The following is a 27085-nucleotide window of genomic DNA, read 5'->3' as shown; positions in this document are numbered from 1 at the left end:
ATTCTCCAGCTTCAAGATAAATTGCCTCTGAATGGTTGCCTAATTTGTCTGCTTGGATGAAGAGGAGAAAGTTCCTGTAAATAGTTTCCTCTCTCCAGGACACTGACAGTCCATTTCTTCTGAGATATGGAGAGCAAGACAGATTGTATCCTGGTATAGCCCTACCCACCCACCCTATCATCAGTCACACTGCCTTTTCATGAGGAGGGGAAGACATGTCCCCTAGATCTTAAGGTGTTAAGGTGTCAAGACCCCCAAGGCAGCTCTTGTTCGATAAAGTCAAGCTTAGTTGTCATGTTGGAGGACATGGGGGGTTATTAGTGTGTGAAGCTGCTGTCTTGGTTCCATGACCCCATCCCTGCCTCTGACATGGGAGCCCACCTACATAAGGAAAGCCAATAAGAGACTGTACTAGACCAGTGGAAATCCACCAGGAGCCCAGGGAGCCAAGACTCAGCGTTTATCATCAGTAATAGGAGAAAGACACACGACCTTCATACCTATCCCTTTCCATGGAGGAAAAACGACTCACAGAATCACAAAATCATAAACTCAGAGAGGACTTTACAATCACTAAGTCCAACATTTCCCAAACTGTGTCCAAGAACTCCAGTGTTGAGTGGGAGGTTAAGAGGTAAGGGAGGAGGGGTGCTATAGCAAAGTTTGGAAAGTACTGGGTCAAATAAGCCTGAACAGTTTTCTTTACTTCCGAATTTCTCAGCACCTTTAATGTTTTAATGCATGTTGGGAGTCCCCAAGACCAAGACAGTGAACACACTGTTTCCAGTACATCTCTGACCATCAGCTTCTTTCTTCCTAAAATACTGGTAATACCATTAATATCTAGTGGAATGCCAGTGCTCTCCAGACCAGAGTTTGGCAAACAAAAGAAAAAAAATTATATATATATATTTTAACTTTTTTAAAGTTATCCAGACTCTGCTCAAACCTTCCAAGGACCAGCTGCTCCACTAAGGCACAGACTTAGCTTTAAGTGTTTGGAAGTGCCCTCAGCTGTGGTAACTCTGTCCCACTCACAGGCTCAACCTCACTTCTGGGTTTCTCAGTCTCATCATATCAACATTTGGAATCATTCTTTACGGTTTGGGCCGCCTTGTAAATTGTATGATGGTCAGTTGCATCCCTGCCTCTCCCCACTAAATGCCGGTAGCTCCCCCTCCCCACATTGTAACAACCAAAGATGTCTCCAGGCATTGCCAAATGTCCCTTTGGATGGCTGTGGGGCAGGGGTGGGGGAGGGGTGCCTCAAAAGCAGCCCTGTTGAGAATCTCTGCTCTAGAAGCATCAACCCTTAGGCACCAGAGGTGTCAGGACACTTAGAGCTCCAACTCAGAGACTGCTGAACCCAGTCTACCCCTGTGTCCCAGTCACTGAATGGACCCTCAATGCTCCCTCCGGGTGATACTACCAGCACCCAGAGCCCTGCCCGGCATCCTTCTGAACAAGATGGCCCAGTTTCTGGATCTCTCCTTATTCCTGCCCCCAGTTCCTTAAAGCCCAATTCACTTACCTAGGATGTTGCTATGTTGGATTAAGGGCTCAAGAGACTTTAAAGGATTTTATCTACTGATTTGTTTTTGTGCTTTTAAAGCCATTTGGGAAGGATTTCGTGTTTGTGTCTCATAAATTTAAAAGCAAGCTGCTAATTTCATCATTTCTCTTAAAGGGTGTTGATCCAAAAGATGGAATTCCATACGAGAAGAAATTCTGTGAAGGTATGGATTGTAAAAGTCAGTGTACTTATTCCAATAGAATATTCTTTTCTAGTCTGAGTCAGATTGAAGCAAACAGACCATCCAAGTGAGGAAGTGCCTGATGCTACAACATAATGTTGACCAATTTACATTTATTTTCGTGACAAATTAGAAAATGACATGAAAAAGATTATAGACAAATGAGGCAGAATCAAGACAAAGCAAAACTGAATTTGTTTAATAGATTCCTTTTTTAGGGAATTGGAAACTTTAATGATAATATTAGAAAAGGCTGTAAGATAGATAACAGGGTAACTGAAATCCAGCACTTCTCCAAATAAGAAAATAAGTGGAGGTGATAATTTTCAGTCTTCTCTGTGTCCTCCTCAATACACTACAAGGTCAGACATCTAGACTTGTACTGACAGAGTCCTTGTGTTGACTGGGCTAAAGACTCATATCTGGGTGACTTGACGGAGACCTCCAAGCAATAGCCATTGAGAGTTCCCAAAAATACCTGAGCAAAAGCTCTGTATTCTAAATGCCCAATGCCACATACACCTGGGCTACCAGTGTTCTTAGGAGGAACCTATTACCACCCACATAGTACTGAAAATATGGTCCTGGTGATGCCCGAAGAGTCTCAAACAAGACCCTATGGTAGCATCACTGTTTTATGTTTAGACAATGCTTTCCCCTAACATTTAGAAGCATTTCATTCATTCATTCATTCAACAGATCTTTCCTGGACACCTATTCCTATTATGCACCAAGGGCTATACTTGGCTCTGAGTTTTTATGAGCAGACACGATACAGTCCTTGCCCTCAATCAACTTAAAGTCTAATTGTCTGTAAGCTATTAGAAGGACAGGATGGAGGTAGAAAATGTAAGGACCTGACACATAGTAATGCAGTTTAGAAATGCTTGTTGGATGATAAAGGAATGCATTAACAAATAGACAAATGAATAAGTAAACTCAGATCTAAGTGAAATCCTGGTGTGAGGCTCTGGGTTCACTGTGGGAAGCCTCTTGGATTCCCCAAATCCCAACCCCTCCTCAATGTCCTGGGCCTTCTCAGTCCCCGTGTGTGTGGCCAAGTGCTAGCTGTCACAAGGTCCCGAGATAGGGAGCCGCTGGAGTGAGGTTGGGCCATCCTCAGCTTGATTTGGGGCCTTTGGAGGTGGAGGAAGTAGGCTCTCCTCTCTGACTCTGAGAGGCACTGATTGATTCTTTCAGGATCTTAAGGGATTTGGAAGAGTTCATGCATCACCCGTGGATGAATGATTCGTGTAGATGGGCCTTAGAATCCGATTAAGTGATTCTTAACCTCCAAACATATAGGGCTGCTTAGAGATTTTATCTCTCCATCTCCCCACTAATCAGCCATAATTGTCCATCCAGTGCTTTTGTATATATAGATTAAGGACGTTAAAAGACCATAACATCTTTGAAAAAAATCAAAATTGCTCCATGAGATTACTAATTCCTAAAGTGGATATTAACAGAAATGAGTGTGTTTTCCAAGGAAGCAATTTTCAGAACCAAAATTTAGGGCATATTTCTGAGTTCAGATAAAGTTTTGATGCTTTTATTCATCTATCATTCACTCAAGATGTTGCACAGGAGTTTGTTTTATGCTGAGCTAGGAAGCACACCTGCATCTGCATAGCTTAGCTGGCAAGTTTCGATGGCCTGGAGATCTCATTCAGCTCCTAAATGCTATGCCGCTCACTCTCCAACACTAGAAAAGTGGCAACGCATCACTGTTACGATGCTCTATGCACAGAATACACACCAGGGTATGTGCTCACCTAACTACCCAAGCTGGAGGCTCCAAACTACTTGAGTGCATAAATAATGCAAATAAATTGTGCCACCTAGGTTCACAGCCCAGGGGAATCATTTTGCTGGGAGACTCAGCTGGGGCTCATTTTCACATCCCTCCCGATTGGATCACAGCTTCACAGATGTCTTTGGTAAGTAATTTGGGCAGTAATCATGTGGGATGTGCTGGCCTCTGTGTTTGTTTCCCCCTTGCTCTCTATAAATGTGATGCCAGATCCAAACAGGTGCAAATTTCCCTTCTCAGCACAATCTGCCATCAAAGGCGCATGCATAGCCATTTCAGTTCAGTTCAGTTCAAGCACTGTGGTAAGAACAACAGGCTCATAACAAGAGCTGTCTCGTCCATTAGAGAAGGAGGATGGTGCCCCTGCCGGGTGGAAAGGAAACCTGGGCATAGTGGGGAAGCCCTTGTTGTACAGCCACCTCGGGATGTAGTTCTCTCTTCAACCTCCTGTAACATGAAAACGCTGATCCAGGGAAGTTAAACTACAAGAATTATACATTCTTCTTCGATCCCTTTACTCACACTGAAGAAATCAGACATGAACCTGAATACTCTCTGATGGAACCTCTCCCAAGTTCTAAAACTGGGCAAACACAGACCTCCCTTGTAAAATGAGCAAACAGAGAAACATTTGAACATAGAAAAAATGTTCATGGTCTCCAAAGAAAAGAACTCTTGAAAAAAGCTTGCTACAGGAAAGTGAATTTTGTAAGATATTAAATCCAGATTCTCAACAATAAAGTGAGGAGATTATACTCATGAAAAAGGAACAATCTGAGGTTAGGGAAGACTACTTTTAGGTGAAACAATAATGGCCTGATGTAAAAATGCGATGGCCATACTGACTAGCAAGTTGGACAATGTAAAAAACAGGGTGAGAAAACCAGTCAGCCAAATTCTGGAACTCACATAAGAGGCATATAGGATAGGTTCAGGAGATTGAATAGGAAACCCAGGGGAGGAGAACACATCAGACAGAGAGGAAGTGGTGACCAAATAAACAACAAAAGATAATTTTCTTGAGTTGAAGAAATCCTTGACTTTAATCCAAAACCTCACTGAACTCCAGAGAATATAAGAGACTCTCCTTGTCATGTCTTTCTTTTCCATTATATTCCAAATATAAAGAAAAATCTTGTAATCATTCAGCCCAACAAACAACCAGGGGACATACTAGGAGGAAAAATCCTTTTGACATCAGACTTATCTTTCAATGATAAATTTCAGAAAATAGTGGAATGGCCTCTACAACATTTTGACGATAGTGTGTCAAAACTGCTCCAGCTGCCAAGATATGGTTCCTACATAAAGGCCACAGAAATGTATTCTCAGTCATTCAAAGATTCAGAAAATATAACAGACTTATGCTTTCCTGAAAAAGATTATTTTAAGAAGTATTCCAATCTCTCTGAGCATGGTATTATAAAAGCAAAGCCAAAAAAAAGTATTACTGGATTTAATTACATGAAATCTTCAAATGTATACGAAGTCCAAAAATTCATAAAATTAAAAGACAAATGAAAAACTAGAGCAATATTTATAACATATAAGACAAGATTTAAATTCTCTAATAACAAAGTGTTCCTGCATATCAATAAAGAAAAAACAATTTAATTTTTTAATGATCAAGAACGCGACCAATAAATATAAAAAGTTTCATCTTCAGTAGTAATCAAAGAAAAACAAATTAAAACAACAATGAGGTATCATCTATCATCTGTCAAATAAGCAAAGTGATAAAGGCCTACTTTTAGCAAGAATATGGTGAAAGGGACATGTTCCTTCACCACTAATGAGAGTTTAAGTTGCTAGAACTTCGCTGACAGGCAACTTGACAATACGTATAAAGTGACATTATAATGTTTGTGATTTTAACAAGTAATTCTGCTTCTGAAAATTTCTCTTTAAAACTAAGCAGTCATTTGTTCGAGAATCTATTTACATGAGTATTCATCAAAGAGTTATTTATAAGAGCAAAAATGAAAAAAGAAATTCAAAAAACAAAATAGGGGATTAGGGGTGGAGTCAAGATGGCATACTAGGAGGATGCGGAATTTGCGTCTCCTCACAACCAGGCACCTCACAACTACCAGGCACCAGTGGGGGACCACAGACACCTAAGGAGATGGGAGGACCCCCCAGCAACCGGTGATCTCTCCTTTTGGCTTGTTGCCCGCCCCCCTTTTTTTTTCTTTTTTCTGCTTTGGTTTTATTTTACCTTGTTGCAGTTGTTTCAATTATAGTTTTGTTTTTCCTAATTTTTTTTTTTTTTTTTTTTTTTGTGGTACGCAGGCCTCTCACTCTCATGGCCTCTCCCGCTGCGGAGCACAGGCTCCGGACGCGCAGGCTCAGTGGCCATGGCTCACGGGCCCAGCCGCTCCGCGGCATGTGGGATCCTCCCGGACCGGGGCATGAACCCGTGTCCCCTGCATTGGCAGGCGGACTCTCAACCACTGCACCACCAGGGAAACCCTCCTAATATATATTTTATCTTTCTAACTTTATTTTGTTTTTTATTCTTTGATATTGTACTGTTCCTTTCTTCCTTTTTTTTTTTTTTTTTTACCATGCCACGAAGCTTGCAGGATCTTGGTTCCCAGACCAGAGGCTGGGCTGGAGCTCCCGTGTTGGGAGCTCCAAGTCCAAACCACTGGACTAACAGAGAACCTCAGACCCCAGGAAATATCAATTGGAGTGAGGCCTCCCAGAGGTCCTCATCTCAGCACCAAGACCCTGTTCTATCTAACTGCCTGCAAACTCCAATGCTGGATGTCTCAGGCCAAACAACCAGTAAGACAGGAATACAGCACCACCCATCAAAAAAAAAAAAAAAGAAAGAAAGAAAGAAACGACAAAAATAGTTACAGATGAAAGAGCAAGGTAAAAACCTACAAAACCAAATAAATGAAGATGAAATAGGCAAGCTACCTGAAAAAGAATTCAGAGTAATGATAGTAAAGATGATCCAAAATCTCAGAAACATAATGGAGAAGATACAAGAAACATTTAACAAGGATCTAGGAGAACTAAAGAGCAAACAAACAGTGATGAACAACACAATTACTGAAATTAAAAATACTCTAGAAGGAATCAATAACAGAATAACTGAGGCAGAAAAAAGGATAAATGAGCTGGAAGGTTAAATGGTGGAAATAACTGCCAGGGAGGCAAATAAAGAAAAAAGAATGAAAATAATTGAGGACAGTCTCGAGACCTCTGGTCCAACATTAAGCGCACCAACATTTGAATTATAGGGGTCCCAGAAGAAGAAGACAAAAAGAAAGGGACTGAGAAAATATTTGAAGAGATTATAGTTGAAAACTCCCCTAACATGGGAAAGGAAATAGTCAATCAAGTCCAGGAAGCACAGAGAGTACCGTACAGGATGAACCCACAGAGAAACACGCCGAGACACATATTAATCAAACTATCAAAAATTAAATACAAAGAAAAAATATTAAAAGCAACGAGGGAAAAGCAACAAATAACATATAAGGGAATCCCCATAAAGTTAACAGCTGATTTTTCAGCAGAAACTCTGCAAGCCAGAAAGGAGTGGCAGAACATATTTAAAGTGATGAAAGGGAAAAACCTACAGCCAAGATTATTCTACCCAGCAAGGATCTCATTCAGATTCAGCAGAGAAATTAAAACCTTTACAGACAAGCAAAAGCTAATAGAATTCAGTACCACCAAACCAGCTTTACGACAAAATGCTAAAGGAACATCTTTAGGCAGGGAACACAAGAGAAGGAAAAGACCTACAATAACAAACCCAAAACAATTAAGAAAATGGTAATAGGAACATACATATTGATAATTACCTTAAATGTAAAAGAATTAAATGCTCCAACCAAAAGACATAGACTGGCTGAATGGATACAAAACAAGACCCGTATATATGCTGTCTACAAGAGACCCACTTCAGACCTAGGGACATATACAGACTGAAAGTGAGGGGATGGAAAAACATTTTCTATGCAAATGGAAATCAAAAGAAAGCTGGAATGGCAATTCTCATATCAGACATAATAGACTTTAAAATAAAGGCTATTACAAGAGACAAAAGACACTACACAATGATCAAGGGATAAATCCAAGAAGAAGTTATAACAATTGTAAATATTTATGCACGCAACACAGGGGCACCTCAATACATAAGGCAAATGCTAACAGCCATAAAAGGGGAAATCGACAGTAACACAATCATAGTAGGGGACTTTAACACCCCACTTTCACCAATGGACAGATCATCGAAAATGAAAATAAATAAGGAACACAAGCTTTAAATGATACATTAAACAAGATGGACTTAATTGATATTTATAGGATATTCCATCCAAAAACAATAGAATACACTTCTCAAGTGCTCATGGAACATTCTCCAGGATAGATCATATCCTGGATCACAAATCAAGCCTTGGTAAATTTAAGAAAATTGAAATCATACCAAGTATCTTTTCCGACCACTATACTATGAGACTAGATATCAACAGCACATTAAAAGGATCATACACTATGATCAAGTGGGGTTAACCCCAGGAATGCAAGGATTCTTCAATATATGCAAATCAATCAATGTGATAACCCATATTAACAAATTGAAGGGGAAAAACCATATGATCATCTCAATAGATGCACAAAAAGCTTTTGACAAAATTCAGCACCCATTTATGATAAAAACTCTCCAGAAAGTAGGCATAGAGGGAACTACCTCAACATAATAAAGGCCATAGATGACAAACCCACAGCAAACATCATTCTCAATGGTGAAAAACTGAAAGCAGTTCCTCTAAGAACAGGAACAAGACAAGGTTTCCCACTCTCACCACTATTATTCAACATAGTTTTGGAAGTTTTAGCCACAGCGATCAGAGAAGAAAAAGAAATAAAAGGAATCTAAATCCAAAAAGAAGGAGTAAAACTGTCACTGTTTGCAGATGACATGATATTATACATAGAGAATCCTAAAGATGCTACCAGAAAACTACTAGAGCTAATCAATGAATTTGGTAAAGTAGCAGGATACAAAATTAATGCACAGAAATCTCTGGCATTCCTATACACTAATGATGAAAAATCTGAAAGAGAAATTAAGGAAACACTCCCACTTACCACTGCAACAAAAAGAATAAAATACCTGGGAATAAACCTACCTAAGGAGACAAAAGACCTGTATGCAGAAAACTATAAGATACTGATGAAAGCAACTAAAGATGATACAAACAGGTGCAGAGATATACTATGTTCTTGGATTGGAAGAATCAACATTGTGAAAATGATTATACTACCCAAAGCAATCTACAGGTTCAGTGCAATCCCTATCAAACTAACAATGGCATTTTTCACAGAACTAGAACAAAAAATTTCACAATTTGTATGTAAACACAAAAGACCCCGAATAGCCAAAACAATCTTGAGAAAGAAAAATTGAGCTTGAGGACTCAGGCTCCTGGACTTTAGACTATGCTACAAAGCTACAGTAATCAAGACAGTATGGTACTGTCACAAAAACAGAAATATAGATGAATGGAACAGGATAGACAGCCCAGAGATAAACCCACACACTTATGGTCACCGTATCTTTGATAAAGGAGGCAAGAGTATACAATGGTGAAAAGACAGCCTCTTCAATAAGTGGTGCTGGGAAAACTGGACAGCTACATGTAAAAGAATGAAATTAGAACACTTCCTAACACCATACAAAAAAATAAACTCAAAGTGGATTAAAGACCTAAATGTAAGGCCAGACACTCTAAAACTCTTAGAGGAAAACATAGGCAGAACACTCTTTGACATAAATCACAGCAAGATCCTTTTTGACCCACCTCCTAGAGTACTGGAAATAAAAATAAACAAATGGGACCTAATGAAACTTAAAAGCTTTTGCACAGCAATGGAAACCATAAACAAGACGAAAAGACAACCTTCAGAGTGGGAGAAAATATTTGCAAACGAAGCAACTGACAAAGAATTAATCTCCAAAATATACAAGCAGCTCATGCAGCTCAATATCAAAAAAACAAACAACCCAACCCAAAAATGGGCAGAAACCCTAAATAGACATTTCTCCAAAAAAGATATACAAATTGCCAATGCACACATGAAAAGATGCTCAACACCACTAATCATTAGAGAAATACAAATCAAAACTACAATGAGGTATCACCTCACACCAGTCAGAATGGCCATCATCAAAAAATCTACAAACAAAAAATGCTAGAGAGGGTGTGAAGAAAAGGGAACCCTCTTGCACTGTTGGTGGGAATGTAAATTGATCCATCCACTATGGAGAACAGTATAGAGGTTCCTTTAAAAGCCAAAAATAGAACTACCATATGACCCAGCAATCCCACTACTGGGCGTATACCCTGAGAAAACCATAATTCAAACAGTCATGTACCACAATGTTCACTGCAGCACTATTTACAATAGCCAGGACATGGAAACAACCTAAGCGTCCACTGACAGATGAAAGGATAAAGAAGATGTGGCACGTATATACAAAGGAATGTTAGCTATAAAAAGAAATGAAATTTAGTTATTTTTAGTGAGGTGGTTGGACCTAGAGTCTGTCATAGAGAGTGAAGTTAAGTCAGAAAGAGAAAAACAAATACCATATGCTAACACATATATAGGGAATCTAAAAAAAAAAAAAGTGGTTCTGATGAACCTAGGGGCAGAACAGGAATAAAGATGCAAATGTAGAGAATGGACCTGAGGACATGGGGAGGGGGAAGGGTTAGCTGGGACAAAGTGAGAGAGTAGCATTGACATATATACACTACCAAATGTAAAATAGATAGCTAGTGGGAAGCAGCTGCATGGCACAGGGAGATCAGCTCGGTGTTTTGGGACCACCTACAGGGGTGGGTTAAGGAGGGTGGGAGGGAGACTCAAGAGGGAGGGAATATGGGGATATACGTATGCATATAGCTGATTCACTTTGTTATACAGCCGAAACTAACACAATACTGTAAAGCAGTTATACTCCAATAAAGATGTTTAAAAAATAGGAGATTAGATATTTAAAAATATATTGCATCCACAAAATGAAATATTATGTAACTGTTAATACACATATTACAGACACATTTCTTAGCAAGAAAATATGTTTATGGTAATTTGTTAGGCGGCAAAACCAGGTTACAAGATAGTAATATATGGGCCAGTTTATATGAATATATGTGTGTTCATGTGTACAGACAAAATAATTTGAAGGTTATAGATCAGTATGTTAACTTTGGACTCTAGAATTCTGGATAACTTTTATTCTAATTTTTCTTCAATGAATTTTTGTCATGTATGTACCAAACACTTGAGGGATTGTTTTGTTTGGTTTTTAAGCAAATAGCTAAGGAAACCAGCTAAAGAATACTAAAGCATTACTTTTTTAATCTTCATAAAAGCCCTCTAACGTAGGTGTTATTACAACATATCCTCACTTTCCAGACAAGTACTCAGAAATGTTGAGTAGATAGCCTATGGTCACACAGCTAAGAGGTGCAGAACCACTTCCTGTCAGTATCATCTTGAACAAACCACCTAACCAGAAACTCTGTAGATGATGAAGGAAGGCCATGAGCTTCAGTGAGCTAAGGTCTGTGAAAAAGCTTTAGAAACTGTATGTTGGATTCAAACCAGACAAAAGTAGATTGACACACAGCTCACGTGGTACAGTGGTGGTAGCTAACCAGGCTGGTCAATGTCCTCATGCTTGACCTTCCTATCCCACACCTGGCCTCTGGAGACTGAGGTGAGGGGTGCCTCTCGCTTTAGGGTTCCCTTGGGGAGGGCAGCCTCTCACTGGAGCTGGCAGCTCTCTCCGCAGTGTGCTAAGTCTCTGGGGAAGAGAAAGACCCATTGAGAAGATGCTTTAAAGAAATCATTCCCACAAGCCCAGTAGCCAGCCCCGTCCTGGAATCCAGACAATTGGAATTTGGATTGTAGCAATTTTTTATTTGCTATTTGCAACAACAAATGAATTGAAATAACTGCAGATCAGCAGTTGTTGGTTTGGGTTTGGGTTATTTCCCACCCCACACCCATCCCTTTTTGGCAGTAAAGTAGTAGTTCTGAAAAGTGACTATGAGAATGGCAATGAGGAACCCATATTGGTCATAATGGTAATTGGGATTCTTTAGTATCATCAATATGTCAATAATGCTATTGATGGTAGAGACAACACTACAGTTTTAGTGTTAGTTTGTCATCTGTTTCAAGCCTTTGATGTTCTAGGATTCTTAAAATATCTCTCCAGGGGCTTCCCAGGTGGCGCAGTGGTTGAGGGTCCTCCTGCTGATGCAGGGGACACGGGTTCGTGCCCCGGTCCGGGAGGATCCCACATGCCGCGGAGCGGCTGGGCCCGTGAGCCATGGCCGCTGAGCCTATGAGTCCGGAGCCTGTGCTCTGCGACGGGAGAGGCCACAACAGTGAGAGGCCCGCGTACCGCAAAAAAATATATATATATCTCTTCAGGTTAATATTCCTCTCCAAGCTAAAAGTTAGCCTGGGCACTCCCAGCCTGGGCCACTTCTGTGGGATACCATTTGATAAGAATGAAAGATGGGACAAGAAGAATAAAAGACAGAGATTTTGTTCAGAAAGTTGATGTTGAAAATGAAGATTTATCACTGAGTTATTGTCAAAATAATGCTGTATACATCACCCAAGTCTCAATGACTTAAAACAATTGTCGTTTCTTCTCACTCACACAGCTGTTCTAGGCTGGGCCCTGTTGGTCTTCGCTCCAAGCTGAAGCTTGGGTCCAGGTCTGCTCCACGTGTCTCTCATTTTTCCTTGGTTGGGCAGTCTATGCAGAGCAATGCACTTTTCATGATAATGTCAGAAGTGCAAGAGGGCAAGGCCCTCACACAAACATATTTGCTACATCATGTGCACCATCAACCCACAGGCAAAGCAAATCACATGGCCAAGACCAATAGGGAAGAAAGTAATCTGCCCAAAGTGAAAGAGGGAAGAGAGGGAATGTTTGCGCTGTTGCTTTTATCTAATCAGATATGTTAAATATTCAGTGGAGAAAAATAAGCAAATACAGAAATTATTAAAATTTCCCTTGTGCTACCACCCAGAGAGAATCATTTTAACATTTTGGAGTATCAGATTTGTTTTTTTGTTTTTGTTTTTGTTTTTTGCGGTACGCGGGCCTCTCGCTGTTGTGGCCTCTCCCGTTGCGGAGCACAGGCTCCGGACGCGCAGGCTCAGCGGCCATGGCTCATGGGCCCAGCCACTCCGCGGCATGTGGGATCCTCCCGGACCGGGGCACGAACCCGTGTCCCCTGCATCGGCAGGCTGACTCTCAACCACTGTGCCACCAGGGAAGCCCATCAGATTTGTTTTGAAATATTCTTTTAATATTCTTCTTATTGGGGAAAAAAGAAGATGTAAAGTCAACATTAGAACCAATTATGAGAATATTAAAAAAAAATTATCCCCACTATCTTAAACTTTTCTCTTCCCCAGTACTCTACCCTCACTACGCATGCACGCACACACACGCGTACACACTATGTAGTCACAAGAGTAGCAAGTAAGCAATTGGCAATGCTCCTTTTTTTAAAAAATTAGTACTAATCCTAATCATTTTTCCACATTGCTACTTAGTCTTTTTACTCATTATATCTGTCAGTGTTTCATACTATCCTTTTCAGTGTATAAGCCATAATCCACGACTGGATATTAAGCTGATTCACGGTTTCATTTTCTGGCCAGTATAGATCATACTCCTTTTTTTTTTACTTATTATTTTTTATTGAAGTAACATCAGTTTGTAACATTATATATGCTTCATATGTACAACATTATATTACAACTTCTGTATACACTACAGCATGTTCACCACCAAAAATTTAGTTTCTATACATCATCATACAGTTGAACCCCTTTACCCAGTGCCCATCGGCAGGTGCATGGATAAAGAAGATGTGGCACATATATACAGTGAAATATTACTCAGCCACAAAAAGAAACGAAATTGAGTTATTTGTAGTGAGGTGGATGGACATAGAGTCTGTCATACAGAGTGAAGTAAGTCAGAAAGAGAAAAACAAATACCATATGCTAACACATATATATGGAATCTAAAGAAAAAAAAAAAAGGTTCTGATGAACCTAAGGGCAGGACAGGAATAAAGGTACTGGCATAGAGAATGGACTTGAGGACACGGGGAGGGGGAAGGGTGAGCTGGGACAAAGTGAGAGAGTGGCATTGACATATATACACTACCAAATGTAAAACAGATAGCTAGTGGGAAGCAGCCACATAGCACAGGGAGATCAGCTCGGTGCTTTATGACCACCTAGAGAGGTGGGATAGGGAGGGTAGGAGGGAGATGCAAGAGGGAGGGCATATAGGGATATATGTATACGTATAGCTGATTCACTTTGTTATACAACAGAAACTAACACAACATTGTAAAGCAATTATACTCCAATAAAGATGTTTTAAAAAAAAGAAAAGAAATGGAAGCATAGAGAACTTAAGGATCCTGCCCAAGATCGATCAGATAATAAAGATCAAAACCATGATTAGGAAAAAAAAGAAGATGTGATATATATATACAATGGAATACTACCCAGCCATAAAAATAAAAAGATGAAATCTTGCCATTAGCCACAACATGGATGGACCTTGAGGGTATTAGGCTAAGTGAAATAAGTCAGATGGAAAAAAACAAATACCATGTGATTTCACTCATATATGGAATATTTTTTAAATGCTCCTTTTTAAAAAAGACTTCCAGTTTTTAAAACATTATCTATAGAGTCTCTTCATTTGCACAGAGAATCAGGTTAGGTATAAGTACCATGCCTAGCGGACACCCATGATGTATGTTGAGCTCAGATGTCTCCTGTTTTGGTTATTTGGGTTTTAATGTTTGTAAGCAAAATATCACTAAATCCTAACCCAGGACCTACCACGTGCCAAACACTGTTATAGGAGCTAATGACACAGAGGTGAAGAGGATGGGAAGAGCCCAGGTCCTCAGAGAGTTTCAGGCCTTGTGGGGAAATGCAAGTAAGCAAATAGGCAATTCCAGAGTGTGAGCTGCTGTGATGTACGCGTGCTTCCTAAACTGGGAGGAAGGAGGCATCGGAGGCATCCGTCCCAGCAGACCTAGGAAGGAGTGTCTTAGGGGCTGAAAGAGCACATGCAAAGGCTCACAAGTAAGAGGGTGCAGAGTTATGAGAAGTTTGGTGGGGCTGAACTGACATTGATCCAGGACAAGGTCTGAATGTAAGAGAAGAGCCTAGGAAGGTGCATAGGAGCTGATCTCAAAGGACATCAAAGCCACATTAAGGAACTCAGAGTTTATCCTGAAGGCAATAGGAAGCTGTCAAAGGGGTTTAAACTAAGAAATAGCATCAGTCTGACTTGAATTTCAGAAAAATCACTCTGATTTCAATGTGCAGGATGGATTACATTGGTGGGGGGCGTGGGGGAGGAAGGGGGAGCAGGCCAGAAACTCAGCTAGGAGTTTGTTATTATTCTAGTAAAAGTGTCCTAAGCTAGAAGAGTACCTTGGGAAGAAAAGAAATGGACAGACTCAGAAGTTATCTAGAATCAACAATGGATATGTAGTTTTCTCACACCCTGCCTGCTCTGTGGACTTTACATCCAGTTTCTGAATAGACCACCCTCCTCCAGCCAGATATCTCAGGCTGCGGTTAACCCAGGGCTGTTCCCAGCATCCTTGCATCTGGGGAGGCTGCCTGGACTTCATCTCCCCAGTGCATATCTTCCCTGCAGGGTCTAAGCCAGGCTTTGGAGACTCTACTGGAAGAGTCTGCCCTCCTACAAAACTTCTGGTGCTTCTGGTTCCTCTGCACCAAACTCCCCTAACCCTAGAGGTTGTGGTGGTCTTATAATTTATTGCCCAAACTTGAGAGAAGAGGGATCATTACTGTTAATTATGTGAGGACAACAGGCATTACCCTAGACCGGCCCAGACATATTGGGATATATAGCCACCCTACTGATGGCACGGGAGCCATTTGTGAAACTGACACCATGAGCCCAGAGGGGAATTTCAAGCCCCTAAATTATCTCTGTATAAAATAATCTTGGACTTTGAATCAGACATACCTGTGTTCAAATCCTGCCTTAGCCACTTACCTTTACTTATTTTCTCTGAGCTTTACTTTCCTTCTGTATAAAATATAAATAGATATTTCATTAGAAATTCAGGATGATTTTATAACAGATGTTAAAAACTGGACTATTTATTTCTACCTAACTTTCAAGTGAGAGCCTTAGACAATGTGGGCCAACTAGTCCCACCTTCCACAGTCAAATATTAGAAGGACTTCAGCAGGACCTGCAGAAGAAGGGAGTGAAAACCATTTCTGCAACCTGTAGCTTGAGGCTGAGAATCGCTAGTGTCAGTATGGCAGCGGGGTTCCGCTGTCCCTGTGGGGGAAGGGCAGGGTGCTTCCCCTCACTGTAGGAGGCCACTAAGAGACTTGGACAGGTGTCTTCGGAGACTGGGGTCAAAAAAGCTGGAGTCTGACACTCTTGTGAGTAATGTAAGGGTGGTGACTGAGTTATCAGGACAGAAAGAGTGTGTGTCCTGGGGCAAGGATATGGACCCCAGGAAGGGAAAGCCAACCTGGGCCATTGAAAATCCTGGAGAGGATTGCCTGGACTTGACCTCAGTGTGGGGATTAAACTCCAGATGACCAGGGGCTGGAGCATGAAACTTAAGTGACTAGTGAGGGTGAAGGGAATGTACCAACTCCACAATGGGATTTATTAACTCATTAGAAAATAACAATAAGAAACACATTAACATAAATAACATATTTTTATAACAACTTTATTTTCTGAAACAAACAAACAAAAAGGCTAAAATAATAGCATTCTTTTCTACTTTTGTGAATCTCCTTGATATCTGGATAGAAGACAGCTAAATTCCCCTATCCGCTTCTGCCTTCAATCTATTTCTGTATCCATGTATGTGGCCTTTTGAAAACTCCATTGTACACTTATGAGTGAATTAAAATAAAGATAAATCAAGTTTTAGTATTATGATGATAATAGTGATCTCATGAACCCTCTCTGAGGGTCTCAAAGATCCCCAGGGGTCCCCAGACTTTGGGGAGAACCACTGTCATAGCGTTTTCCCACTGCCACCAATGTCCAAACTTTGAGGATTTACAAAAGAAAGATGTGGTTGTGGGATACTGCAGTGTAGTTTTCAAAATTCTTCACATGTCAGGGAAGAGCTTGTACTCTAAGACAGACCGCTGCAGGGCAAAATGGGGAAGCCATCAGCATGGTGTGGGCTAGTCCCTCAACCAAAGTATTTCTGGAGCACATTGGAATGTGCGAGGTTCCCAAGAGAGCATCTCCGCCCATCAGACTATCCTCAGTCCTCACTCTGCCCACAGGTTCCCCTATTTGAGAGCCTTTTAGTGATGTCACCGCAAAGAGAGAAAGCCTCCAATATTTTGGCTAATTCAGCATGTGGAACCCTTTTAAACTGGGTTTCTTGTCACTGTCAGAGTCACCATTTATGAGGGGTCAGTCAGGAAAATGAAAGCATTCCAACAGAGGGGATTTAATATAGGGGATTGGCTACCCTGGTAGATTTAATACAGGGAACTGATTACACAGGTATTAGAACAAAAAGGGGGATGCTGAAGTTATCAGAGATTAATCATTGCAAAAAGCAGCTGCTGACTGCAGGGCTAAGGAACAACAAGGAAGAAGAGGTGTTACCGGAAGCTAGAGGGAGGGGTGCAGCTGGTGTTTGGACTACTGCACAGCCTGTACTCTGACTGCCAAGGGCACACAAACCAGCTGCTACTGAACCACTGAGGAGTGTGGAGAGGAGCTGGAAGTAGCATAGAAGGCTGGAGGCTGGAAGCTGCTGGGGGATGCCGACCTCAACTAGACGCCAGAAAATGGTTCCTCCTCTCCTTCTCTCACCCCCACTTGCCCATCTCCCACCTGCACCTCTCATTGGCAGGGAGACTCAGAGGAATCTGGGAAGTGTAGTTTTCAGAGTCCAGCTCCATAGCACAGAGCAAAGATTAGAGGGGTGGGCTTGGAGCCCAGAGGCCATTGGTGTTTACCCAGCACATGCCGCTCAAACCCTTTCAGATCAAGTCTGGAATCAGTTCCAGCCAGCAGTGGGCACCGGAAAGCAAAGATGTCCAAGGGCATTGAAGTGCAGCAGAAATCTTATGTGTTGGCTCAAGGCTGGGTGACTGAAGGGAAACAGCTGTCAGAGGCCAGTGCTGATTACTCAACCCCAAGGGCCCTGTGGGTTCAGAGGCCTGGTTGGTGGTCAGCATGGCCTCAACCCAGTAAAGCCTCGTTTCTTTACGTCCTTATTAACCTGGGACCCGCCTCACCCAGGGAGCACGCACACTGGTTGTTATTCAGTTAATGCCAGATCGTCCCCTCCTCAACTGCCTTTAGGAATCCTTCCCAAAATGACAGAAGAGGGCAACAGCCAGAAGTTGTCTTTTAAAATGAAGCTGTGTGACCTTTTTCCAACCTGTTCAGCAGAAAGAGGTTCTGAATTTGGATTCTGTACCACTGACTGTGAAACTTGAAAGTACCCGCTGACCCCTAACCCCACCCTATAATCCCTCCACGATCTCATGTTCCATGAGGAATAGTAATGGGACCACCTCTTCCAAAGTGAACATTTGGCTGGGGTCTGACCGTGGGAAGGCGTATTATCAACCAAGACCCTTCAGGAAGCCCCAGCGTGTTTGGTGCCATTCCTTTGCTGCACCAAGTAGTAAATCATATTCTGGGAAGAGCAGTAAGTGCTGTAGAAAAACAAGCATTCATTGTTCATAATAGGCCATTCTGCCCTTTATGAGACTAGTCAACATGTCTTTGCTTTTGTCTCCCTATAAGGCAGAAAACACTCCTGCCGATACATCACCCCATCCCAACTGTGCCCATCGAAAAGGAATTCACAGTCTTGGGTGTCTTTCCTGCACCAGCCCCCCTCCCCTCCTGCTCATGCCATCCTCTAATTAAAGCATTGCGACACCCAAGAGGCCTGTTTACAGCTAATGAGATTAGGAGTGTGTTCATCTGGAAAGATATCTGTAGTTCAATAAAGAGAGTGTGAAGAATCACCCTCATGGTTCCACAGAAACTAAGGGTTCTGAGCCTCACTCTGCCCTCTTCCTCCTTAAAAACACCTTAGCGTCTCTCCAAGATGTCCTTAGCAGTCAGGTTCAACATGAGCTTCCCATATCACACAGAAGACCTCAACTTAGAAAGGTTTCAACAAAAAACAAATCTGAAAACACTTTCATGCTGTCTTATTTTTTTTTTTCCTTTCAAAGGAAAAAACAATCACTGCTTGAGTTGTTTTGTTGCAGAAGAAGGGGAGGTAGAGAGATCATCAAGGCCAGCAGTAGATGATGCCTTCCTGCCTCTTCCCCATCTGCTTGAAAATTATTTCCAAAATATTAAATGCTGCATTTCACTGAACCAGAATTGCATGTCGAGTTGCGGGGAGGCGGACAGGAAGGAAGGAGAAGTGATTCTGAAATACAATTTCCCAAATGTTTATTTTGCTAGCAAAGGCTGTTGCCTGTACTATTATAAAATCTTAGCACGACCCCTGGCAAGCTGTTGTCTGTAGGGTAAATAGGCACAGATTGAATTTCGTGCTGTGTCAAGGACAAAATGTACCCTTAATCTGGCTGCAGAAAATGCATATTCACCTGAGAGCAAAGCGGCTCCGATCTTCCAGGCCCCTATGCATTTTTTTCCTCTCTTTGAGATGATTTTGTAAATCAGCCTAGGCTACTCTTTATTAGCCCACAGGTGACACAGGCAGTATCTGAGCTCTCACCCTGCCTCTCACTAACCCGCCCTGCCTCCGCTCTCTGGATTTAGCAGTGAGCATAAGCTTCCATTAAGCATAAAGGCTGACTTTCATGGTGCATAATAAAATATGGAAATTCTATCTCTGCTAACGTCATGTCAACTCCAGAAATATTAAGAGTCAGAGTACTTTTTAATTATTTTTTCCGATGAGGAAAAGCTGTTGTTTAGTAAAACTGGACAAAATTACATTTTCTGCTCCTCAGACATCTTGCAGGCTGGCAGATTAAAGATGCTAAACAATGAGGAGAGAAGCCCCAATCCTAGTTATTTCTCATTTATTCTGTCAGAAAAAGAGAGTTGTATGCCCCATGGTGAATCCTTTTCTCCAATAGCAATCAGGCCACAGGAGACAGAATGTTCTTGTGTTGCCTTTCCCTGTTCACGGGCACAGGCCAGACGGGCTGTTGACTTGAGTCCTAATCAATTCAATGCCCTTTTCTTCTTGCTCAAGGTGAGCATCTGGGTCTCTTACCTGCCAGCAAAGTCAGGGGCTCTTGCAGGCTCATTCTTCTGAAAACATCAGTGATCTTAGCCCTCGCTGCCTTCTGCAAGAATTAAAAAGACATAAACACTGGTTGTTATGAAAAACTACAAGAGGAAATTATTTTAAGCTCCATACTTCTGAAAGGCATTTATAATTACTCAGCCCACATGCCTGTTCCCCCAGCACATTAGATAGACATCTCCGCATAGATAGTGTGTCAGTAAACACCTGTGCAATCCAGTGTGTTGCTAAGACCAGAGAACAATCCCTTGCCCTCTAGTTAATTATATCTACCATTTTGCTACACTCTCCCTCAAGTTCCTCAGCCATAAAATAGGTTTCATGGAAGTGACTCTTCATAGGGGGACATTTAGAATCTCAAATCAGTTGGCATGTGGGAAGAGGACAACCCTAGCATTTAAAAATAATTTTGGAAAGTTGGAATTGATTGCTACATACCGTTCACTCATTGGTTCCTTCAACTAGTTCCCTCCATGCCACTCCTGGGGAAATGATGAGGACAGCAATTACCCAGCCCAGCCCTTGCCAAGGTCTGGGGGTCAAGACTGGCTTCTGTGTGATCCTGGGGATTTCCTGCTTAAGGCAATGACTGGAGGATTGGTCAGAGGTAGGAGCTCAACCATCATTCCTAGAGGGAAATTATGAAATACAAGGTCCAAAGATTCCAGAAGCAGAAATTGAGGACAGCGTCACCAAGAATTTAAACCCTGATTGATAAAGAACCCAAAGGTAAGTAGATCAAGAAGAACCAAAGGGTATATATACACAATGGAATATTACTCAACCATAAAAAAGAATGAAATCATGCCATTTGCAGCAACATAGATGGACCTAGAGATTATCATACTAAGTGGAGTAAGTCAGAGAAACACAAATATCACATGATATCACTTATATGTGTAATCTAAAAAATGATATAAATGAACTTATTTACAAAAAAGAAATAGACTCACAGATATAGAAAACAAATTTATGGTTACCAAAGGGGATGAGGGGGGCATAAATTAGGAGTTTGGGATTAACATATATGAACTACTATATGTAAAATAGATAAACAACAGGACCTACTGTATAGCACAGAGAGCTTTATTCAATATCTTGTAATAACCTATAATGGAAAAGAGTCTGAAAAAGAATATATATGTGTATATATGTATATGTATGTATGTATAACAGAATCACTTTGCTGCACACCTGAAACTAGCACAGCATTGTAAATTAACTATAATTCAATTTTTTAAAACAGAAGCACCGAAGAGGTCATGCTCTCACGTTGATAACATATTAGCCAGCAAGAAGGGAGGGTAGGTCAGCACTTCTTAAAGGACTAATTATTAATCAAGGAGGGTATAGTCTCAGCTGCTGTGAAAGAAAGCATCTCCAAATTAGTGACTTAAGATGGAAATGTGCTTTCCTCTCATATAATAAGGTGTGATGAGAGTCGGAGGAGGGTACCTCACAGAGGAAGGGCAGGGCAGTCAAGAAGGTCAGCATTTAGCTAATGCTTGACTGATGAGCAGCAAGTGATCAATAAAGACAGTGAAGGAAGAGGAAGAGCTTGTGACAAGCCTGGAGGTCTGAGGGGCTGCAGGTGGTTGAGTGGAGGGAGAGACGGGGCCGGGAGAAGAGGCTGGGGCACTTGGAGGATGATGTTGAATAGCGGCTGTAGTCTGTAGAGCAGCCTTTCCCAAACTTGGCCAGTCACTGCAGCCATTTAGGGCACTTCTTAAAAATAAGAAGTCTAGGGCCCCACCACAAACCTACCCAAACAGGATTCATATTTTAAAGAACCTCCCCACGAGATTCTGGGATACGCCGCTGAAGACGGCGGCACTAACTCAAGTTGGAAGGATAGAAAGAGCGAGGTTTTGTGACAGCTTCTTGGTAGAAGGTGAAACAGAGGAGAGAAAGAAAATGAGATCATTTTTATGAGTGAGACAGTGGGTTGGAGAGCCCAGCTCAGGCCTGGTCATGAGGTGGCCCAGTAACGGCTTCCCATGTCCTTACCTCCGTAGCTTGAATGTGGACTTTGGGCTTCTTCTAGAATCTAAGCCTGGATTTTAGCTCTCAAAGGAAAACTACCCCCGCTTCAGACAAATAGCGGCCTACTGCTTCAGGAATGACTAAACCTTAGCAAAATCCGGTGATGGTATCTTGAGTAGACTTTTATGATAAGCACCCTTTGTTGCTGTTTCTGGCCCTTAGAGGAGTTATTTTTTCTGTTTGTGAAAGAATTTTTTCATTGACCCCATGAAAGACTGATTTGTGAACATGACATTTTTTTAAAAATATTGACTGATTGATTGATTTGGTTGTACCGGGTCTTAGTTGCAGCAGGCGGGCTCACATTTTAAACTCTTGTTTTCTCACTTTTATGAATTTGGATACAGTTCTCCAATCCCTCTGGAAATGATGATGGAAGGAATTGAATTTGTAGAAAAAGTCCAACTACACGATGCATTTTCACTGGATATGGGGCAGTTAGATAAAAGCATCCCTCCACTCATTCATTGAATAAATAAATCATGGGGTTAGAAGTTAAATAGTAAATAATAGAAAAAGGAAAAGACTAAGAGGAGCTGACAAGGTAAAAATAAAAAAAATAAAAAAACCTATTTTCAGGCAAAATGATGAAAGATTGTTGCCTGCCATTCTGTCCTCTTTATATTTACTGGTCATATTTGCTAGAATTCTTTATTTGACATTATCTTCACTGCTCCATAAGTTTTTGGACGGGCACAGGGTCAAAGATGAAATGCTATACCTTTTCCCTGAAAATCACTTATTTAGCTCAAGTCGAAGTTTAAATGTGCATTGAATAGACCTCATCCCTGGGGCTGAGCAGTTACTGTTACTGATCTGCTTATAGGTAGTATGTTGTAGGCTGCTGAATTCAGAGGTAATTTGTTACATAGCAATAGATAACTGGCCAATGTTGTGTTTGGGGTTGGTCGGAGTGGGGGAGTTCGTTGGTCTTCCTTGTATATAATATGATGGATTTAGCCTTGTGGTTTTACCTATGGCATAGCCAATGCTTAAACTCTGTTTCCCTACCCCTCTTCTGCTGGCTCCCTCTTACTAACCTTACAGGACTTACACTGGATAACATTTCTTTCAAGATTCCTTCCCCAAATCTCCACCTGTGGAATAGGGATCTTTTCTATTACCCTGGACTTCTTAGGAATACCACTAACAGCTAACTTTTATTGAGCACTTACAATTCTAAACTTTAGGCACAGATTAGCTTTTCTAATCCTCTCAACCACCCAATGATATAGGTGCTGTTATTTGTCCATTCTATAGATAAGAAACTGAGTGAGACACAGAGGAGTTAAAGAAAGTCTTCCAGGTTACTCAGCTGGGAAGTGTTTATTTCCTGTGCCCCTCTAGACTGTGAGCTCCACGAATAAGGCACAGTGGCCAACAGAATGCCGGTCTGACACTTGCTGTGTTTCTTAATCTCCTTCTCTCTCTCTCTCTCTCTGAATGTAATGAATCATAGGGCCACAGGGACCTCAACAGCAGACTCGTCTCGCTGCACATGAGTTGCTAAAGTTTACAAATCTAACTCAGAGTTACATTATGTTCTTAAAGTTGTCTATATCAAAGCCTTAGCTGAGTGAACAGTGCTGCCTGCTCTAGTTAAGCCTGAGATTACAGAGGCAGAAACCCAATGATTTGTTCTCTCCTTGTTCTCCCAGAACTTCATCTGCCAGGCCCCGCTGGAAGCTAAACCTCCAGAGCAGCAGAGTGCACTGTTCTCTGTGGCTGCCTTTCCCCAGCATGTGTCAGGCCAGAACAGGCCCTGGAACGTGAGTGGGGTGTGTGAGTAGGTGTCTGTGTAGGGTCCACGTATCATTTCAGTACTTATCCCCAGAACACTCATTCTGCATTCTTTATAAATTATGCATGGCTTCCATAAAAGAGAAACACAGAGGAGGAAAAGCTGGAGACAACTCTAGAGATATCTATAGGCTTCTGAACTTCTTACCCGAAGCAGTGTCTGAGAGACCGTCCCCTCAGCAGGCAATCAGGAAGCCTCATTTTCAAAAACTAGCAAACCCAGCTTAGCCAATGTTGTGATTCCAGGAGATCTGGCAGCTTAAGGGAAAAGCAAGGACCAGGTACAACAGGGCTATCAAAAGCTGAGCTTATGAGGACCCCTGCCTGTTCCAAGCCTCTCCTTTCTTAGTTCCACCAGAACCTGGGTTCAAATCCCAGCACCACTGTTTACCAGCTCTGTGACTTTGGCAAGTTATCCAAATTCCCTCTAAGTTCCCTTCTCAGTAGTTTTTCTGGGCCCTGCTGCCCAATGTAAGGGATTCTTCCACCAACAGAAAATACAGAAATCCTCCGTGGACCAGAATGAGTGATGGGAGGCGCCGTCTTAAAAGGGCCTTTTTCAGTATCTCAGTTGGGTTGAGGCAGGGTCATTTAATTTACTGCTGTTTGTATGAGACCTGGGTACTTGTTCTTTTTTTTTTTTTAATTTATTTTAATTCATTTATTTTTGGCTGCGTTGGGTCTTCGTTGCTGCATACAGGCTTTCTCTAGTTGCGGCAAGTGGGGTCTACTCTTCGTTGCAGTGCACGGCCTTCTCATTGTGGTGGTTTCTCGTGTTGCGGAGCACTGGCTCTAGACGCGCGGGCTCAGTAGTTGTGGCACGTGGGATCAGTAGTTGTGGCTCGTGGGCTCTAGAGCACAGGCTCAATAGTTGCTGCACACGGGCTTAGTTGCTCTGTGGCATGTGGGATCTTTCCAGACCAGGGCTCGAACCCGTGTCCCCTGCATGGACAGGCGGATTCTTAACCACTGTGCCACCAGGGAAGCCGTAGACCTGTGTACTTGTTCTTTTTTAAGAGGTAATATCCAGCTTCTGATACACAGTGGTTGCTCAAAAAGTGCTTACACAAAAAATGGTATATACTTGCCAATTATGACATAAAACATTTTTATGTCATTGATAAAATCAGAAGAAAACTTGAAGCAATGCAGTAGTTGATTTAATACTCATTGAGTTTCTGATGCTCTTTACAAGCCTGGAAAATTTTTCTTGGTAAATATAAAGTCTTTCCACATATGCACATTTAAGGTACATTTAAGATGAGTTTCCTGAGAACATAAATGCTTAAGAGGAATAAGCAGGAGTTCATGAGGGAGATCTTAATTTGCATATTTCCTGCCTTAAATGCCTGAAGTATCTTGAGTATAATGTTGCTTAAATAAGGCTTTTAGTGTTTAATGTGATAGGACTTAAACATTCTCTTTTTGCTAAGGTCTATAAAACTTTGGCTGTTACCTCTCGTTTTTAGCTACCAAATTTCCTAAGGCAGAACAAATAGGTAGAGGCTTCCATTTGTCTGCTCAAGTCTTTTCTATTACCTGTCAATAAACTTTATTCTTCTTAAAACCTGGGACGATCCACTTGGAAAGGGAGAGACTAGGTGATCCATCCTAAACATGATGCTTTACATAGTGTAGGCCTTCTGCTTGTCAACCTGCTTCTCTCACTGTCTTTTGATCCTCCCAACAGTCTTATTGAAGTGGATAGGATATAATGAGAGACGTCAGAGCTGGAACGCTGGTAAAGCTACATTTTCCTTGATTTTGCACAGTTAGTAGTAGTAAAACCTTGCCGTAACACCATAAGTGAAGTCGAAAATATTTAACCAGGAAAACACAAATTTGCGTTATTTCAAGGTTAATCAAATAACCAGGATACACCTATGCAGTTTACCTTCCTGGGCCTTCTAGGGCTCAAACTATGGAATGCAAACCCACCCTGATCCCAGCTATAATTCAGCACCTGGTCGGGATGATTCCACAGATGGTGGGGGCTTCTTGAAGAGCAAAGGGTCCAGGATTCTCCCAGGTAGTTGAGACCATTTCTTCAGGTTGATCCAGAAAGATTGAGCTGGGAGAATGCTGGGGACATGGAGACCCCACTTCTCAAGACAGGGTGGCTGGCCATTTCCTCACTGGTCCTACCCCTTTCTCAACATCTTTTCATCCCCCACCAGGGAGATAAAATTTGTTTACCCGCCCCTGATTGAGAATGGGGGCTGTGTGAAGTATGGAACCTGTTTCCAGAGTGTCATATCCAAACCATGAAGTTTTGCTGTATTTGTAGAGCCAGACATAGAAGTCAGATCTCCTAATTCCTAGAGCAGAGCCCTTTCCCCACTTTGCTGGCACACTTCAGAACTACCATCCCCGCCATTATTATTCCAGGCTGCACACCTCCCTATGTGAGCAGAGTTCTTGCCTAACAACTTCTTCTGAAAGAGAGAGCAGACCCACCCAGAATCAGAAGCCCAGTTCCAAACCCAGTTTCCCAAATCTGGGCTTGTCATTGTGCGGATGACTGAGAAAAATGTGAGAGGGTGGTGTGGGGGAGTGTTGTATCGTTCTTTTAAGTTTTAACATGTTTTTACAGGTTGCTAACTTACTTAACACAGCGCATAAATTCTGCCTGCATCTCACAAACCACTTGCCTGCTCACTATCTCGACTTACCACAGCTTATGATTTTCATCTATTCTATGTGTTTTTCTTGTCTTCTCTAGCAGAATTGAACATATAAGCACACATTATAAGCAGAAAGGCCTACAGAAAAAAATAAGAGAAAACATTTGAGTTATAGTGCCAGGAGGAACAAAAACTAAAAGAGAGTTCCTGCTCAAAACTCCACCACGGTGGGCTTCCCTGGTGGCGCAGTGGTTGGGAGTCCGCCTGCCGATGCAGGGGACACGGGTTCGTGCCCCGGTCTGGGAGGATCCCACATGCCGCAGAGCGGCTGGGCCCATGAGCCATGGCCGCTGGGCCTGCGCTTCCGGAGCCTGTGCTCCGCAGTGGGAGAGGCCACAACAGTGAGGGGCCCGTGTGCCGCAAAAAAAAAAAAAAAAAAAAAAAAAAAAAAAAACTCCACCACGGTAATGTGGTGGGTGCTTCTTGCTAAGGGGGAACAAAGTGTCAGTCACTGGAATTGCACGGTGCTCCGAGGCTTATTGGAAGCCACCTTTCCACGAGTTTGTTTCTGCTCCTTTGACGGGGATAAATCATAACGAATACAGATGTATCCCAAGAAGCCGTCCTTCCCAACCACCTCCCATCCACTTCCAGCCCCTA

The 27085-nt window shown here is 41.9% G+C and overlaps 1 protein-coding gene across 4 annotated transcripts in view; it reads left to right on the top strand.

The window, feature by feature from the left end:
• AOAH (acyloxyacyl hydrolase) overlaps window positions 1-27085 on the top strand; it is a 173772-nt gene that overhangs the window by 71036 nt on the left and 75651 nt on the right. For all 4 annotated transcript variants that reach the window (XM_067746725.1, XM_067746726.1, XM_067746724.1 and 1 more), the window contains 2 exons: window positions 1688-1736; window positions 3600-3694. In XM_067746725.1, the coding sequence (XP_067602826.1) occupies window positions 1688-1736; window positions 3600-3694 (144 nt within the window). The remainder of the gene's footprint in view (window positions 1-1687; window positions 1737-3599; window positions 3695-27085) is intronic.

Source organism: Pseudorca crassidens, chromosome 8, assembly GCF_039906515.1.
Source record: "Pseudorca crassidens isolate mPseCra1 chromosome 8, mPseCra1.hap1, whole genome shotgun sequence".
Classification (NCBI taxonomy): Eukaryota; Metazoa; Chordata; class Mammalia; order Artiodactyla; family Delphinidae; genus Pseudorca; species Pseudorca crassidens.
The sequence above is the reverse complement of the archived record's forward strand: the minus strand, read 5'-3'. Positions and strand labels throughout refer to the sequence as shown.